We start from the raw sequence: 15,290 nt of genomic DNA, 5'->3' as shown, positions 1-15,290 counted from the left end.
AGATTAGTTTCAGTCCTATTTTAGCCTCCAGGACCTGGGTTTTTGTTCCTTGGGCTTACACAGATCGGGTTGAATGACACAACCTGGTCACACCACAGAGGTTAAAAGATTGAGACACATCAATGAAAGAAGAGCTCTGCTGCAGGAAGGTCCTTCTCATCTGACACAGGCAGCCGCCCCACACTGGCAAAAATCTGGGAAGTTACTGTGTGAAGCTGCATACAGTGGTAGCTCAGGTGCAGCCCAGGCCTTTGAACCTTGGTGAGCTTGTCTATAAAAGCCTGAGTAGATTATAACACAAAAGTGAGAGCATCCCTCTAGGCAGTGATTCCTATGACGAGCCCTTAACATTTTCATGAATATGCCAGGACTACAGTTGTTCAGATAATTTCATGCCTAGCCATCCAGATTACCCAAAAGTGATCCATTTTTACATGAAATTATCTAACTTGCTGAACATTAGAGAAATTTATAACCCATTCCACAAAATTAATGTAATTTCACATAGTGTGAAAAAGTTTTATGGATCTGAAATCTCTGCTTCGGAAGCAGCTACAGTTTGTCAAGCTTTCTACAGAATTAAGCATTTCTGTCCATGGTCTTCCAAGATCAGTGTCACAAATGGGGAAGAACATACTCAAGGTTTTAAATTCCCTTTTGTTACAAGTTCTATCCAGGTAGAACTATTACAAGTAATTTTGCAGGTAGTCTAAAATGGAAAAAATGATTATTCTCTGAACTCCCTTGATGTCCTACTTGCACAAAAAAAAAAATCAGTCAAAACTGTTTATAGTCTCTTCTGTATTAATTGGTAGAAGTACATTCTGTTTCTGAAACAGTTGCCCAGTAAGCAACTCCTGGATGTGAGGGTGTTTATCAGCATTGCAAAGATATTGAAATCAAATCACGTTCATATTAGGAATGACAGAAAATCTGCTTTTACTTTCTGCCTGTCTCTTAATGACTCCGAGGTTTAACATTTCAGTGGTTCTGCTTAGAGTTCATTATTGTTCAGTGCTTTTCCACACTTTAGTCATTCACGAGTTTATTCACAGGTGAAGTATTTCAAATGATCACTGTGGGAAACAAACAATTGAAACAGCTGCACAGGCTGAAGTCTACATTTTTTCATGAAACAGTATGTGGTACAGGATCTTGTCCAAGACCTGTCAATAGAAGTTACCCAGAAGAGTTTGCATGTGCAGTGTGAATAACTTTTCTATTTTTAATAACTTCAGGGAGAAGACTCTACTCCAATTGAATATTTTTTTAAAAAAATGAAAGTTTCTTAAAAATGTTAATTCCAAAATATTAGGACGATCTGTTGTTTCATACTGAAGGCTTCTCTAATGGAGTCTCAAGGAGGCAGAGAGGCTTCCAGAACCATGGCTATCCTTCAATCCTTCAACAGGCAACCTGGATACTCTGATTTTAGTGTGAGTCACAGTTCACAGAAATTCCCTGTGTGTGTGTATAGCACACACCACTGATTTAAGGACTCTCTGCCAAAAGGATCCACAGCTGGAGTCCTCACATTTAACAGCCCATAAAGCAGCAGAAACAAGCAGTCAGGTGTGTCCATTTGCTCACTTAACTCAGCAGAATTGCTGCTCAGCTAGATTGCAGTAGTGGTATCTAATGTGACCTGGTATTTCTCCAGGCTTAATGAATTTCTGATTGCTCATTAGCCCCAGAAGATTTGCTAAAGCAAACACAAAGACACCTGGAGACACTTGGAGTCCCTAAAATGAATGCAAGGCAATCTTTGTGAGCAAAACACGTAGTTCTCTTAAATCTGCTGAAGACAAGCAAGGTAGTAAAAACTAACAAAAGCTTCTGATGAAGCAGAAGTTCTAATAACCCATGAATAATATACCACAAATTTCAGCTATTCAGAATAATACTGTCTTTCATGTTGAAAGCAGAACAGGTTTGCTTCCTCTGGAATATCTTCACAGACAAACTGCATTCTAGTGGGATTTTGATCTTCCAAGACCAGCCTAAGCACCACTACATTAACCCTGAATGAGACAGTATGCACAGTCCCTCAGTGGCCAGGGAGGTGATTCTTTGATGGTCGTCCTACAGGCAATCTTATGTTCACACACTTTTTCTCATCATGATTATCAGAAATGTAAGACAAGTCTAACTGGACTGGAGACCAGACAGAGGAACAGGAATCTCAAGGCTCAGGGCTGGAGGAGCGACAATGAAGTTCTAGAATGAGCAGAGTCAAATGACTTGAACAGAGGAGTTTGAGCAGGCAACAGTTCACTCAGCAGAGAGAGAAATGTGGAGCTGTGAAAAAAAAAGATTATTTCTATCCTATACAGTGCTTAACTGTATGTATTTTTCCTCCTGGCTCATTTCTATTAACAACCCAAAGATGCCCCTCTTCCCCAACACTGCCTTAGCACAGCCCAAGCAGTTTGGTACCCAGAGTCACAGACCCAGAGAGGGGAGTGCTAGCTGATAATAACTGCTTCATTCTCAAGGGAATGTCCAGCAAAGCCAGACCTACCTATGAAAATGTGTTACCTAGTCTGCAATAAAAAAAATCACAAGAACTCTTTCAGTGGTATGCAGTGTGTTTCCTTAATTGTTTCACTCCAATTCCATGACACACATGAAATTCACATACAAAGTAAAAAGCATAAAGTTCTTGAGCTTTTAAAACCTGCATGAATGAATTAGTGAAGACATGTTGTCTCAGAAATTAAAAGAACAGTTATTTGCCAGCATAGATATTTTTTCTCTCTCAAACAACTTTATACTACAACTACACTTTAACAACTTCCAGGTATGCAAATACATACTACTGAATATTACACATCTTTATTTCCTGATGTGCCAAAAAAAGCTAAAGGACAAATAAATTTCAGTCTTCAGCAGTGGAGAAAAACTGAAATGACATCAAATGCAGCAGAGGCAACACACAGTTCTCTAGTTTCTAGAGAGTTAGGGCTGAGAGCAGCCATTCTGTAATTTTGGAACACTGAAATGAGATCTTGCAGCATTGAATTCTGCTTGAGAGCCAATAGAAACCAGTCACTAAAATATGCAAATTATTTAATAACATGAAGCAGCGCTATGCAGGTACATCAATTTGTACATCAAAGTTACAAAAAGTACTTCTTCAAGGCAATGCTATAAATGTAGCATTTATAAAACAAAGCAATGTGCATAGAATATGGTTGCATATTCTTGATAATCTGCTAGAAGCAATGCTACCCACCTTGAAACAGATGTACAGTGATAAATGTCTAAAGAGCAGCACTTCAAAATTTCAGCCACTGTTCCTTGTGCTTGGTACCGAATATGCACTGCAGGGATGCAGGAAAAGAGTTAATAATTCATATTAAGTTATGACAGATGACCCAGACTGCTTATTTTATTTTCTGAATTGAAAATCTTGATGTTATATGCTTAATTATTGCCTCCACTGTCAATACAAGGATGTCATTAATGGTAATTCAGCACAAATATAAACTCCCAAGAAGCTTAAAAAGGCGAATATTTCTACTTCATTAAGTTAAAAACAAGCATTTGACATTACTGTGAACTAAATTTTCTACAAAATCTAGACTTTAAACTGGCATGATTTGGAACTGGCTCATGCCAACCAGGAGAGTGACTGGGAGGCAAAGTATGGAAATGAAAGAATGTGTACTACTTCATGTGCATGAGATATCTCAGACAAATTGGGGCATCCTGAATAGAGTTCTGCACAGGGCTCTGGTACCTTTAAAGCACACAGGTAGAACATTAATGATTTGACTAATTGAAAACTTCTTTAGATCATTTCCTGTTTATTTTATCCTTTCACCAGTATGGGCTAACTGATGAACTCATTTTGCTGGCAAGTCCATAGCTTTTAATAGTTTCAGCTTTGGTGTTTATTCTTCCTAGGAGTTGTAAACTCTCACTGCTTCCATAACTGTGCAGTGGTGTGGCAGACTGCACAGACTCCAAACAAAAACGAGGAATTAGTATCATTATAGCCTTCTATTTATAGCTGGCAAATCTCTGTTAATGCAATTGATTGTGCTGCTTGTCCACACAGCTTCAGGCTGTGGTGGAGCCTCTATTACCTTATCTTAAACAATCACGGAATCATTACAGTTGGAAAATTCCTCCAAGATCCTTTAGTCCAAACTTTCACTAAGCACCTCCATGCCAACTAAACCACAGCACTGAGTGCCACGTGCCACATCCTGTCATTTCTTGGGACACCTCCAGCAATGGTGACTCCATGACTTCCCTGGACAGCCTGTTCAAATGCTTCACAGCTCTTTCCAAGAAGAAGTTCTTCCTGATGGCTAACCTCAACCTCCCCTGGTGCAGCTTGAGGTAATTTCCTCTCATCCTGTCTCTGGCTGCTTGGGAGAAGAAGCCAACCACCTATCTATAACCTCCTTTCAGGCAGTTGTATTGTGTGATACGGTCTCCCCTGAGCCTCCTTTCCTCCAGACTTCTCATCAGACCTATACTCCAGGCCCTTTGCCAGCTCTGTTGCCCTTCTCTGGACTCACTGCAGCATCTCAAAGACTTCCTTGGACTGGGGGGCTCTGAACTGGACAGGATTTGAGGTAAGGCCTCACCAGTGCTGGGTACAGAGAGACAATCCTTTCCACACTGGCTGGCCACATTATTCCCATAAAAGCCAGGGTGCCCTTGGCCTTCTTGGCCACCTGGGCACATGCTGGTTCTTGGTCAGCTGCTGTCAGCCAACACCCCCAGGTCCTTTTCTGCTGTGCCCCCATCTTCAGGAATTACTGAATAACCTGGAGAACTTTATTGCCATGCAGGTAATAGGGGAATATGTGAGGGTGGAGTTTGTTTGGTTTTGCTCACCTTCTTGGGTTGTTCCTGCACAGCCATGCATGACACGATGTTCCCCACCCAGATAAAGGGAACAGATTTCAGAGTTGAGCTCAACATGTTGTTTAAAAGAAGATAAAGGTGTCAGCTATACAAGAAGTCATGGCTACTATCAAGTAATCAACATATTATGTCTGAAAAGACCCATTTTTAAACACAACATTCTGTAAAACTTTAAAATTTTTAGAAAATATTGGGAGACCCAGGAAAGCCCTGAGGGAGTGTTGTCCTTGTTAGTTGTATCTTTCCCAAGGTTAATGCAAAAAAGTCTTGAAAGTCCAGATGACTTTCAAACCCATTTGAGATAGAAAAAGTGACCTGTATAGGTATTGGACGAGTAATAATATTCCTCAGTCAAAAGGTTTAAGACCAAATTCTCGTAAGGGAGAAATGCATGGCATTCAGTGGCTGTACCACAGGTTCACCGTCAGTCTTGGGTGGAATGGAGCAGCACAGAGCACAGGAAGATGCACTGCAGGATTCAGGGGTTTCTTTATTAAACACCATAATGTACATTTATAAAATGTCATCAGGGATGCATATAACGTATACTCACTTTCTCACTTCACCTCCAGCTGAAGTGTTTGGTGTTCATGTCACATTTTGATTCCCATGATAGGGATTTGGACTGAAACTTTCATCTTCTGAGGTTAGTAACCATCATCTTGTGTTTTATTTGATTATTTTGTACACAGATGAACACCTTAAAATGTAATTTAATATAACACTAACAGGACAGTCTATCAGCATTTAATTTTCCTGTTTTTATTGCATCTCTATGATAACTAATAAGCAGTATCTTGTGTGTGATGTGTTCCTTGTATATGTGACTGCAGTGAGTAGTAGCCACTGTGGGCACTAACTGAGATCTGGGAAATGCTAGTGTTAGATTTTCTGAAGAAGCATTTTCTGCCTACATTTCTGGAACTAATTCCCCAGCACAGGATATCACGTGTGCTTTCTTTTGCAGTCACACTGAAATGCCACATGAGTACATTTAATGGTACATAGGCAAATTGCATCTGAGCAGTATAAAATTAACACATTTACTTACTAGTTTTTAACGAAAGAACAAGTTTTATTACATTGTCTTTGCTTTTTCTTTAGTAGGGTTGATATGATATCTTGTCACATTTTAAAATGCTTTAAAAATTAATTGATGCTTCATCTAAAACTAAATAAGGTACCAATCAGTATTCACTCAACAGAGAAAGGCTTCCTTATGGAGGAAAAATCTTTGAATTCAACCTAATACAAAACCTAGGCTCCTGATTCAGGATGTCCAAGGACCTTGAAGGTTATAATTACACAGATGTTCTGTTCCCACTAAGAAAACATCTGCTGCTTTGCCCATTGTCAAAGGAAGTTCCTGGGATGCTCCAGGCTGGACCTTTCTCTTCTAACACATGTGTCTCTTCTCTTGCAGTGTTTCCCAATAGAGTATGTGCTCATGTGGCTGAATGTGATGAGATGTAATTATTTTGTTGTACATACAGGGAGAAAATGGGACCTTGTGTAGGTTAAACAGTGAATAAGGAAGTGGCACTATTTCTACTCCCTTTGCATTAAGACAAAACCCTACGTAAACATCTTCCAAATGTATATATTTAATCATTAAAGACGCATTGACAATTTTTGCAGCCAGGTCTCCAGAAAAGACATAGCCAGTTCCTGAACAGAAAGGGTGGTATCTGTTACCTGGGAATTCTTCTTCTGATATGTACCATTTACTGGCTTTATTCCGAATTGGGGTGTGCCCTTTCATTAAGTGGCCTGTGAAATAATTCTGTGTGGAAGGTGGGAGAGGCCTGAGGAGCTTTTCAATCAGGTGCATCGTGTTGACAAAAACGTCACTGTCTGTCTTCATAGCAAATCTCGTGCTGCTGCAGTAAGAGGCCACCCACCTCATGCCCATCAGAGTTTTAAGAGTTAAGTTGTTGTAAGTGTCCAGGAAGTCCTGCTGGATAATATCGTGATACTGCTCACTTTCTCTCAGCAGAACATCCTCATTTCCCCCCTTGCTCTCAATGCCAAGCATGAACAGCCGAACAATCTCAACTCCTGGAACCGCAGCTTCGTTCCCCCAGCTCTTTCGGATGGCGCTTCTGTGCTGAAGTTCAGCTGCTGTGGTTGATATCAGCAATACCAAGAAAGGTGTTTTATCTTTACACTTCTCTTCTTCATTAATAATGAATGTAAATGACTGTGTCGGAGTGGGTGTGGCTTTATTCCCAGATTTCTCATTTTCAGGCGGCAGTTCTCCATTTTCTTTCACTGAGATTTGTTTGAAATTTGTCAGTATTTTTTTAAATAAACTATTTTCACTTTCCATGTGAAGATCATCACTTTTAAGTAGAGCAGCAAGGTGATGAGAATTATGAAAATAGGAAATCAAATATATTGCTGTAAAAGAGATGGTGAAAACCAGAAAAAGACTTCTCTTGGTGCATTCCGTAGGAGAGAAGAATCCGCTACAGTAGCTCATGTTGGCAGCCGTGAGGGGATGCACAAGAAGCAGATATTTTGTCAGAAGAGCAGCTAATTTGTAATTGTTTTCCTTTATGACACAGGAAAGTAAAAGCCAGGCTTCCAATTATTCAGGATTCCTTTCATTTTGTTATTGTTAAAAGGATGCTAATATTTCATTTTAGAATAAATTGCAGAAATTTTCATCAAAGACAAAAAAAAAAAAGTCATTACATATTACATCATAATTACATTTTCAGGCTTTTCTTCCCAAGAGAAATACAGTATGATAGAAACAGTAAGAAATAAATAAAACAAAATAAATACACTATTAAAAGTAATAATTTCATCAGAACAGAAATTACTCAGATCTATGTTTAAATATTAAAACATATGTAACTTCCTGTAGGCTTTACAAAATGTTATCACATAACTGAATCATCCAAAGTTAATGAAGTATTATGATTGATTATGGGTTCATAGTATTGGAGGCTATTATGATAAATCAAATATTTGATGCATGGCTGAAAGTTACTTTGTAGGTTCTATAAAAGTAATGCAGACAGACAATGAGATGAAGTGTTTCCTGCCAGCAACTATCTCTGTAAAGAATGTTTGTAACAACTGTCTTAATCTAGATCCACACATTTCAAATGGCTTCAGCTGAAGGATACCATCCTCCCTGACTGCTGACAGGTAAGTATAAATACTGGAACTGTGCACATACTGTAATTTTGGGTAGTTCGTTGTGATTTCCATAATAGCCAGTTTCAAATTTTGGCTTACTTCAATGAAACAATACAGAAATTTATCTAAGCCTTGGAGATGCTCCATAGTTGTGCTGCTCCACAAGGAAATGACAGATTTAGGAGGACTTAAATTATCTGGTATCCTACCTCTGTCCCCATGGAGAATCTGAGGACAAGTTCACAGGTCCTTGGACTTTCTATTTGGTAAGGTAAAAATACTCTGTCACTTGTTGCAATGAAGAGGCAGTCTATAAAAAAAGATCGGATATAGTAATTTTTAATATGCAACAGAAATGCAAAGAAATTGATTTGTGCTCAACTATAATTTAATCTGTATAAAATGGATATTGTATAATCTAAATGTAAATGTGTGGTGGATAACCCTTGGCCAGCATACAAACACTCACCCACATGCTCACCCCACTTCCCCTCTCCTCAGGAGGACAAGAGGAGAAAATAGCATGAAAAAGTTCATGGGCCAAGGTAAAGAACAGGAAGATCACTTACTAGATACCATCTAGGACAGAAGAAAGGTGGCCAAGATTAATTTTAAATACATTTGGATATCGAGAAACAGAAACGAAAATAAAACCCAGTAGCTCCTCCCCATCTTTTTCTGGGCTCAACTCAACTTCTTTTCTTCCCCTTCAGCAGCAAAAGGGGATTGGGGATTAAGGTCCCTGCCTATTCCTCCTCCTGTTCAAACAAATCTGCTCCAGTGAGAGCTCTCCAAGGGCCACAGTACCTGCAGGGAATGTCCAGCTGCTGGAGGTGGACAGAAAAAGGGCCTAAGGATATTCTGTGATAAACTGGTCAGGAGTTTAATGCAGCTCACATGTACCACACACCTATAAAACATTAAGAACAGAGCAAGTAATAGCATAGCTCTAGCAGTCTTCCTTCTTATGGTTTTAGCTCTTTAGAAACTGTACATTTTGGCATCATAACATATTAAACATCAAGGATCTGAAAAGCAAGATAATGTAAGAAAGAATATGGTCACTATGACATCAGAAGTCGAGAGGCATTTCTGTACCCATTAACTGCTTTGCTGTTATTTGAAATATAAGAATTTCAGCACATGAAAATAAAAGAGCAGAAGGCAATTTTCAGTGTTCTAAGTGTAGTTCTGTACTGCAGTTTTCTTGATGAAGCTAAAAATATTTTGTCAAAGTATTTGACTTCTGTTAGTTTTGACAGTGCAGTTCCATTGGAGAAAATCCTGGTCCCACTGTGGAAAGAACAGAAACTTCTGAGAAGACTTTTCTAAGAGGCACCTAGAATATTTATTGTTTCAATTTGATTGAGTTATCACAAGATTAGTAGAAAATTCACGCTGTTAAAGAGCAAAGAGTATCTATGTCTTCAAAAATAATTATAGTTTATCTTGCTTATGACTTTAAAATACCAGGAAGCTCTCAAAATACAGTACTCCTTTTCTATTAATTTTTTTCCACAGAAAAAAGAAAAATACTTTAGAAATAAACTCTTTCCCACAATAATTACCCATGCCATTAAACCAAAACAACTGTAATTATGAAAATTATTTTTCTAAAACCAACTGTGTAGCAAAATGCAGTGTATATTAGGTTGCTGTGGGATGCACTGATTATTCAGATGCACACACATTTAACTACATTAAGTAGTTTGAAATTACTTCATATGTGCTAAACTTCCCCCTCCCACCCTCCATAACCGGGCCTTATTAAAATGATCAAAAGGAAGAATGTGACTGAAAAGGAGTAGAGAAAAGCAGGAAAGGCATTAGAAAAAAGGTTAAATAATATGGTGCTCTTCCTCCACACTCCTGTTTATGTTATCTTTTCCTTATTTATTAGAAAAAGGACAGATTTGAGAGCTCATGAGTGAAAATCTATCTCACTGTGTTCTAATTCTACCCTATCGCATCACAGACTTCGGAAGGATATAAAACTAAGAAAACCAACCCCTCACATTGTAGCAATGCTTTGATATTTTCCCAAATTCTTGAAGTAATGAGTTTTGAAGTGCAGGCTGTTGAAGGTGCTCCCACAAATGGCAAATTTCTAAGTAATCTTTTGAGAAAATGCTAGGTGTGTTTGAAGGCTGATTTAATCCCAAACTACCCGCTGGCAAACAGATCACAGCATCTCCTCTAGTTAGCCCTGGCTTAGTTAAGCCAGCCTTGAGGCAGATTGGCTAAATGTCCATAGAAGGAAGAGCTGGGAAGTGAGGGAAGAGCAGGAGGTGCACACACCTGGACTAAAGGCAGTGTCTCCTGGAGAGGAGCTCCATCAGGGGTCTGCCGTGTCCTGCAGCGCTCCTGGCTCAGCGCAGACTCACCAGTCCCTTGGCAAGAAAAGCCTTGTCCCAGCCCCACCTCCTGCTGGCTCTGTGGGAGCTCCCAGCGATGGCCCTGGAGTCAGTGAGATGAACCAATAACTGCTCCACCCCTCTTTTTTGAAACTTCTGTGGAATTTCAATCCCACGTGCCACGGTATTTGGAGGATGGACTTGGGCATCTCCGTGGCACTTGCTCTTAGTGGCTGTAAAGAGAAGCAGAGACACTGCAGCTCCTGTCTGTACTTGTTTGTTATTGGGTTGCAGGTGAAAAAAAGCTGTCTTAAAACCAGCTGTCTTAAAAGCAGAGAGCTCCTTGTACCCCCTCTTACCTGCACTGTTTGGCTTCCCAGAGAACCCAGGCAGCTCTTCTGTGGTTTACACATAGAAACTCATCTGAACACGTACTGCTGAGGTATGACATGGATCAGTGCTGGAGGGAAGAGAGTGAAGAAATATAAATTATCTTAATGTGTATTGTTGAAAAGATCTACATTCAGTTTTTCAAAATTTAAAATTATATTTTTCTATGAGTAAAAGACATGGTCTGTGATCCTTAAAACCACCGTCTGGTACAATGATTACAGTAATTTGAACAGAAAACGGCTTAATTAACTGTGAAGAGAATCAAACAGTTTGCATAAAGTGCTGAAGAAGTATATTAATAACAATTGCACATATTTAAGGAGCATATGGAATTAATTTAAGAAATGTATAAAGTATTTATCTGCTAGTGTAGTGTAAAAGCCTTGTATATGTCCTTTTCTGATTTAAAATATGCCTAGACTGAGCTAATCTCATCAAATGCTAATTCTACGCAGGAATAGTACTTTTTTCCACTCCCCCCCGCCCCCCCCCCGGAATATTATTAATTTTTAACAAAGAACCAGAAATAAATGAAAAATTGAAGCATTCTAGATTCTTTTTTTCTTTACACAAGCGTACTTTGGATTTTAAAACAGTCTCCAAAGAGAAGTGAACAGCAACAGCTGTCCTAGAATTTGCTTGTCTCTAGTTATCTGCTATATATTTTTTTTCTTAACGTGCCTACAGAAATATGGCTGCCAAATAATTAATCACATATAAACTGCACAATTCCCTCACTGTTTTTAAGGAAATGAAGTGCAATAAAGTTTGTCATGGGACAAAAGGGGAGCACCCTGTCTGCAAGGAGCCAAGAATTTCTTGTTAGTCTAACAAATGTGTCGTATCAGAAAATAGGACTAGTTTAATTTGCTATCAGCAAAAGGGCAAGTGAAGAAGGAATATAGTTCTACACGCACTCCCTGGTATCTCCCTCCCTTCTCTCATGTCACGTTCACCTTCTTTGGAGTCCTATGAGTCAGTGGCACCTGCTTTTCTCAAGGAGATGGACAAGGAGAGGAGCTTATGGCAAATTGCCAGTGCCCAACGGTCTCTACCAGAATGAACATCCGGATATTGATGGCAGTTTCTTTGAAACCCAAGAACCCAGGAGGATTAATTTCCATGTGTTTTGCAAGACAACACTTTCCTCCTTCTTTCTTGGTTCTCAGTTGCCTGGTTTTATTACACATGCTGTGTATTACACGTGTTGTGTTGACTTTGGGTATTTCCTCCTTTTGTTTTTTGACCAGATGACTGAATGACTATGACTGAAGCCAGCTTTATCCAGCTGCCAACAGTGCATTCTCATAGCAATAAGTAATTAGCTATTGGTCACACTTTTCCCCGGTAATCATCCCATATTACATTTCTCTGTACTTCTATTTCAAGGCCATGAAAACATACACACACAGAATAGCTATTTACTGTGGAAATAAGGACAAATAACTAGCAGGTGTTGGGCCACATGGTTGTGGAAAGGCAAAGTAATCAAGAAACAGGAACTCATTCATTACCCAATTTGCTGTTCCAGTTTTAAAGGGCTAGAACAGAGCTCCAGCCCATATCCTGTTAACTGATCTGATCACACAGTATCTATGTGATCTAGAAGCAAGGATGAGCTTGGGAGCGCATAGTTCAGACAAAAATCTAGTGATGCTACAGCAATTTTCTGTCTCGTGTCTGGGTTTGTGTTTGTTCTGGTTTGTATCTAAGAGTTCACGTGGGAATTCATGGAAGGTGTTAGGTGACCAGTCTCCCTTTGGAAAATGTCCTTCTAGTGACACTAGAATGACACTCTTTTTTACCAGAAAAGAGGCTGAGCATTGTGTACCAGTAATTCTGAGGGAAGATGTCCTCCACGGTTTTAAGTTCTTTGGTAGATACATATACACAATATATGTATCCATCTGGACAGACAAACTTTGAGGTTGAGAATGAGAGGTTGTTGAACTGTTAGACAGTCTACAAATGTCTATAGACAACTAAATAGAGACCTTAGCATGGCTTTTAGGCCACAAGTCACCCCAAAACAGTATCACTTTGAACCAGCTCATTTCTGATAAATGTCTGCATGTACCTTTCTAGTCCGTATTTAAATAATTTAAGCCTTGTAACCTTCCAAAGAACCTATTTAATGTAATTACTCTATTTCCTGAATCCAAACGGGTATTCCATGCTACTTGAATTCATTGCCTCTTGAACCACAGTTTTCTCCGTGGTAACTTTTCTCTTGTCCCTTCTCAGACTTGACATGTTTGCTGAACTTCCAACCACAATCATTCCTCCTCCTCAGTTCTCTCCAGTGCATCATTATCTCCCTTGAAAGGACAAAGGGAACTCCTTACCTCAGCTGAAGCCTTTCCCTGCTGGGGGAGGAGAATGGAAGGAGAATAAAAGGATTACTTTATGTCTCCTCCAGGCTTTCTCCCTGTTTGTACACTTTGAGTGTTGGAACCCTGGTCATTGATAATTTTAGACTTTCTGTGCTGACAGGCACTGACCCCCAAGAGAACACTGCATTTGACCTGGGACCGTAGAGAAGGCTTCCAAAATTGGATGATGGAACTGGGATTATGGGTGTGTAGTTTGAATAGAAGTGTGCAAATATCACGTAGTGGAAAACTTTAAAAGTCCGCACTGTGGACCACAGGTAGTTGGTTATTGGGTTAAAAGTAGAAATAATTTAGGTGTCATTTCTTACTTGGACAGTTTATCCTTAAAAAGCCTCAAAACCAATGTCAATATTTTACAAGATTTACAGCAGCTTTTAGGAGAAATCAATTAAATCAGGCCAATTTTAGGAATCACCAATTATGAACTTACAGCACTTTGCAATTTATTAAAAGGAAACTACAACATTAAATCTCCCAAAACCCTCACACCTGAGGCCCAAAAAACCCTTGAAAAAATTGCTAAAGCCCTTCAACAAAGACAAGAACATCCTTGTGCAATGTCACAGCTTTTCTTCTTGCAGCGTTTTATAAAAATCAAATTATCTAATCTCATATTTCAATAAAACACCTCAAATAAAAATCCTTTGCTGATAATAAAATGGATTTTCTTATCTTACAAATCTCCAATAACAATTTGCATTAGAAATGACCACTCAAATCATAATCAAAGCCAGAGCAGATTGCTAACAATGACATAACAAAAATTTTGTAACAATTTATCTACCATTGAAAAAAATTAATTAAGCATTACAAAAGTCAAAATAATTGCAAATTACATTGCTAAACTATTTAAGTGTCTGTTCAATTCACTTTCCAAGCCACAAGCTGTTGCGAACAAAATTAAGTTTAAAAAAACCCCAGTGCTGAGTAAAGTGCCGTTAGATGCAATAACATTATTCACTGATGGTTCAGGAAAAACACACAAATCAGTAATAACATGGCAAAACCCAACAATGAAAATGTAAGAATCAAACATTCAAATAGTAAAAAGTCCTCCACAAATTGTGGAGTTAGCAACAGTTTTGAAAGCATTTCAATTATTTCAGAAACCCCTCAATCTAATTACAAATTCATCTTATGTAGCTAATGTAGTTAAAAAAATAGAAAAAACACTCTTAAAAAATATCAAAAATTATGATCTGTATCAGTATCTTACACGCATGCAAAACGTTTCACAACACAAAAAACCCCAAATATTTTATCTCTCACATCAGAGCACATTCTTCACTTCCAGGATTCTTACTAAAAGGAAATGCAAAAGCAAATAAATTAACAATGCCCATTACAAGCACCTTGCCAAATATTTTTAAGCAGGCAAAACTGAGTCACGCATTTTTTCATCAAAATGCATGAGCACTTATGCAAACATTTCATATTTCCAAAGATCAAACAAGAGCAATCATAAGTGTTTGTCCAGATTGTCAAGGCATGCAACTTCCCGTATCCACAGGAAGTGAATAGTGAATCTGAGAGGATTTCAGAGTCTGCAATTATGGCAAACAAATATCACAAAATACCCATCTTTTGGAAAACTCAGAAGACATCCATGTATCAATAAACACCTTTTCAAGTGCAGTCTTTGCCTCCTTGCATACAAAGAAAAACAGCAAAACATACATGTCAACCTTTTCTACAAGCATTCGCTTCACTGAGTGTGCCTCAAGAAATAAAAACAAACAATGGCCCTGCCTAAAAAAACAGAAAAGCTTAAAGCATCCATAATAAATTGGAATGTGCGTCACACCTTTGGCATCCCTTACTCTTCCACAAGTCAAGCAATCATTTAAAAAACACACCACAGTTTAAAATCCTTTTTAAATAAACAAAAAAGTGGGGAGACAAAGGCTACATGTTAAACGTACTTGAACAAAGCACTGTAAGTTTTAAATTTTTTTAAACAGCTCTTTTACAGAACTGTATTCACCAATCATCAGACATTTTTCCAACATAAATAAATAATCTATTTAATTAACTGAGCCTTACACCATTGTAGAAAAAACTTTTGAAAATACACATGTATGTGTTGATTGTCATCATCGTTATCATGATATTTGTA

General features: G+C 38.5%; 1 protein-coding gene across 1 annotated transcript; it reads right to left on the bottom strand.

Moving 5' to 3' along the window:
- Positions 1–6,280: 6,280 nt before the first annotated feature.
- On the bottom strand, positions 6,281–7,366 carry LOC134046813 (beta-1,3-galactosyltransferase 2-like). The gene has a single exon (XM_062497589.1). The coding sequence runs from the start codon at positions 7,364–7,366 to the stop codon at positions 6,281–6,283; it is 1,086 nt and encodes a 361-aa protein (XP_062353573.1).
- Between the last annotated feature and the right edge of the window lie 7,924 nt (positions 7,367–15,290).

Source organism: Cinclus cinclus, chromosome 8 (genome assembly GCF_963662255.1).
Source record: "Cinclus cinclus chromosome 8, bCinCin1.1, whole genome shotgun sequence".
Taxonomy (NCBI): domain Eukaryota; kingdom Metazoa; phylum Chordata; class Aves; order Passeriformes; family Cinclidae; genus Cinclus; species Cinclus cinclus.
The sequence above is the reverse complement of the archived record's forward strand: the minus strand, read 5'-3'. Positions and strand labels throughout refer to the sequence as shown.

What these genes read in the sequence shown, in the direction of transcription:
- LOC134046813 (XM_062497589.1), bottom strand. Translation starts at nt 7,366, where the DNA reads ATGAGCTACTGTAGCGGATTCTTCTCTCCTACGGAATGCACCAAGAGA.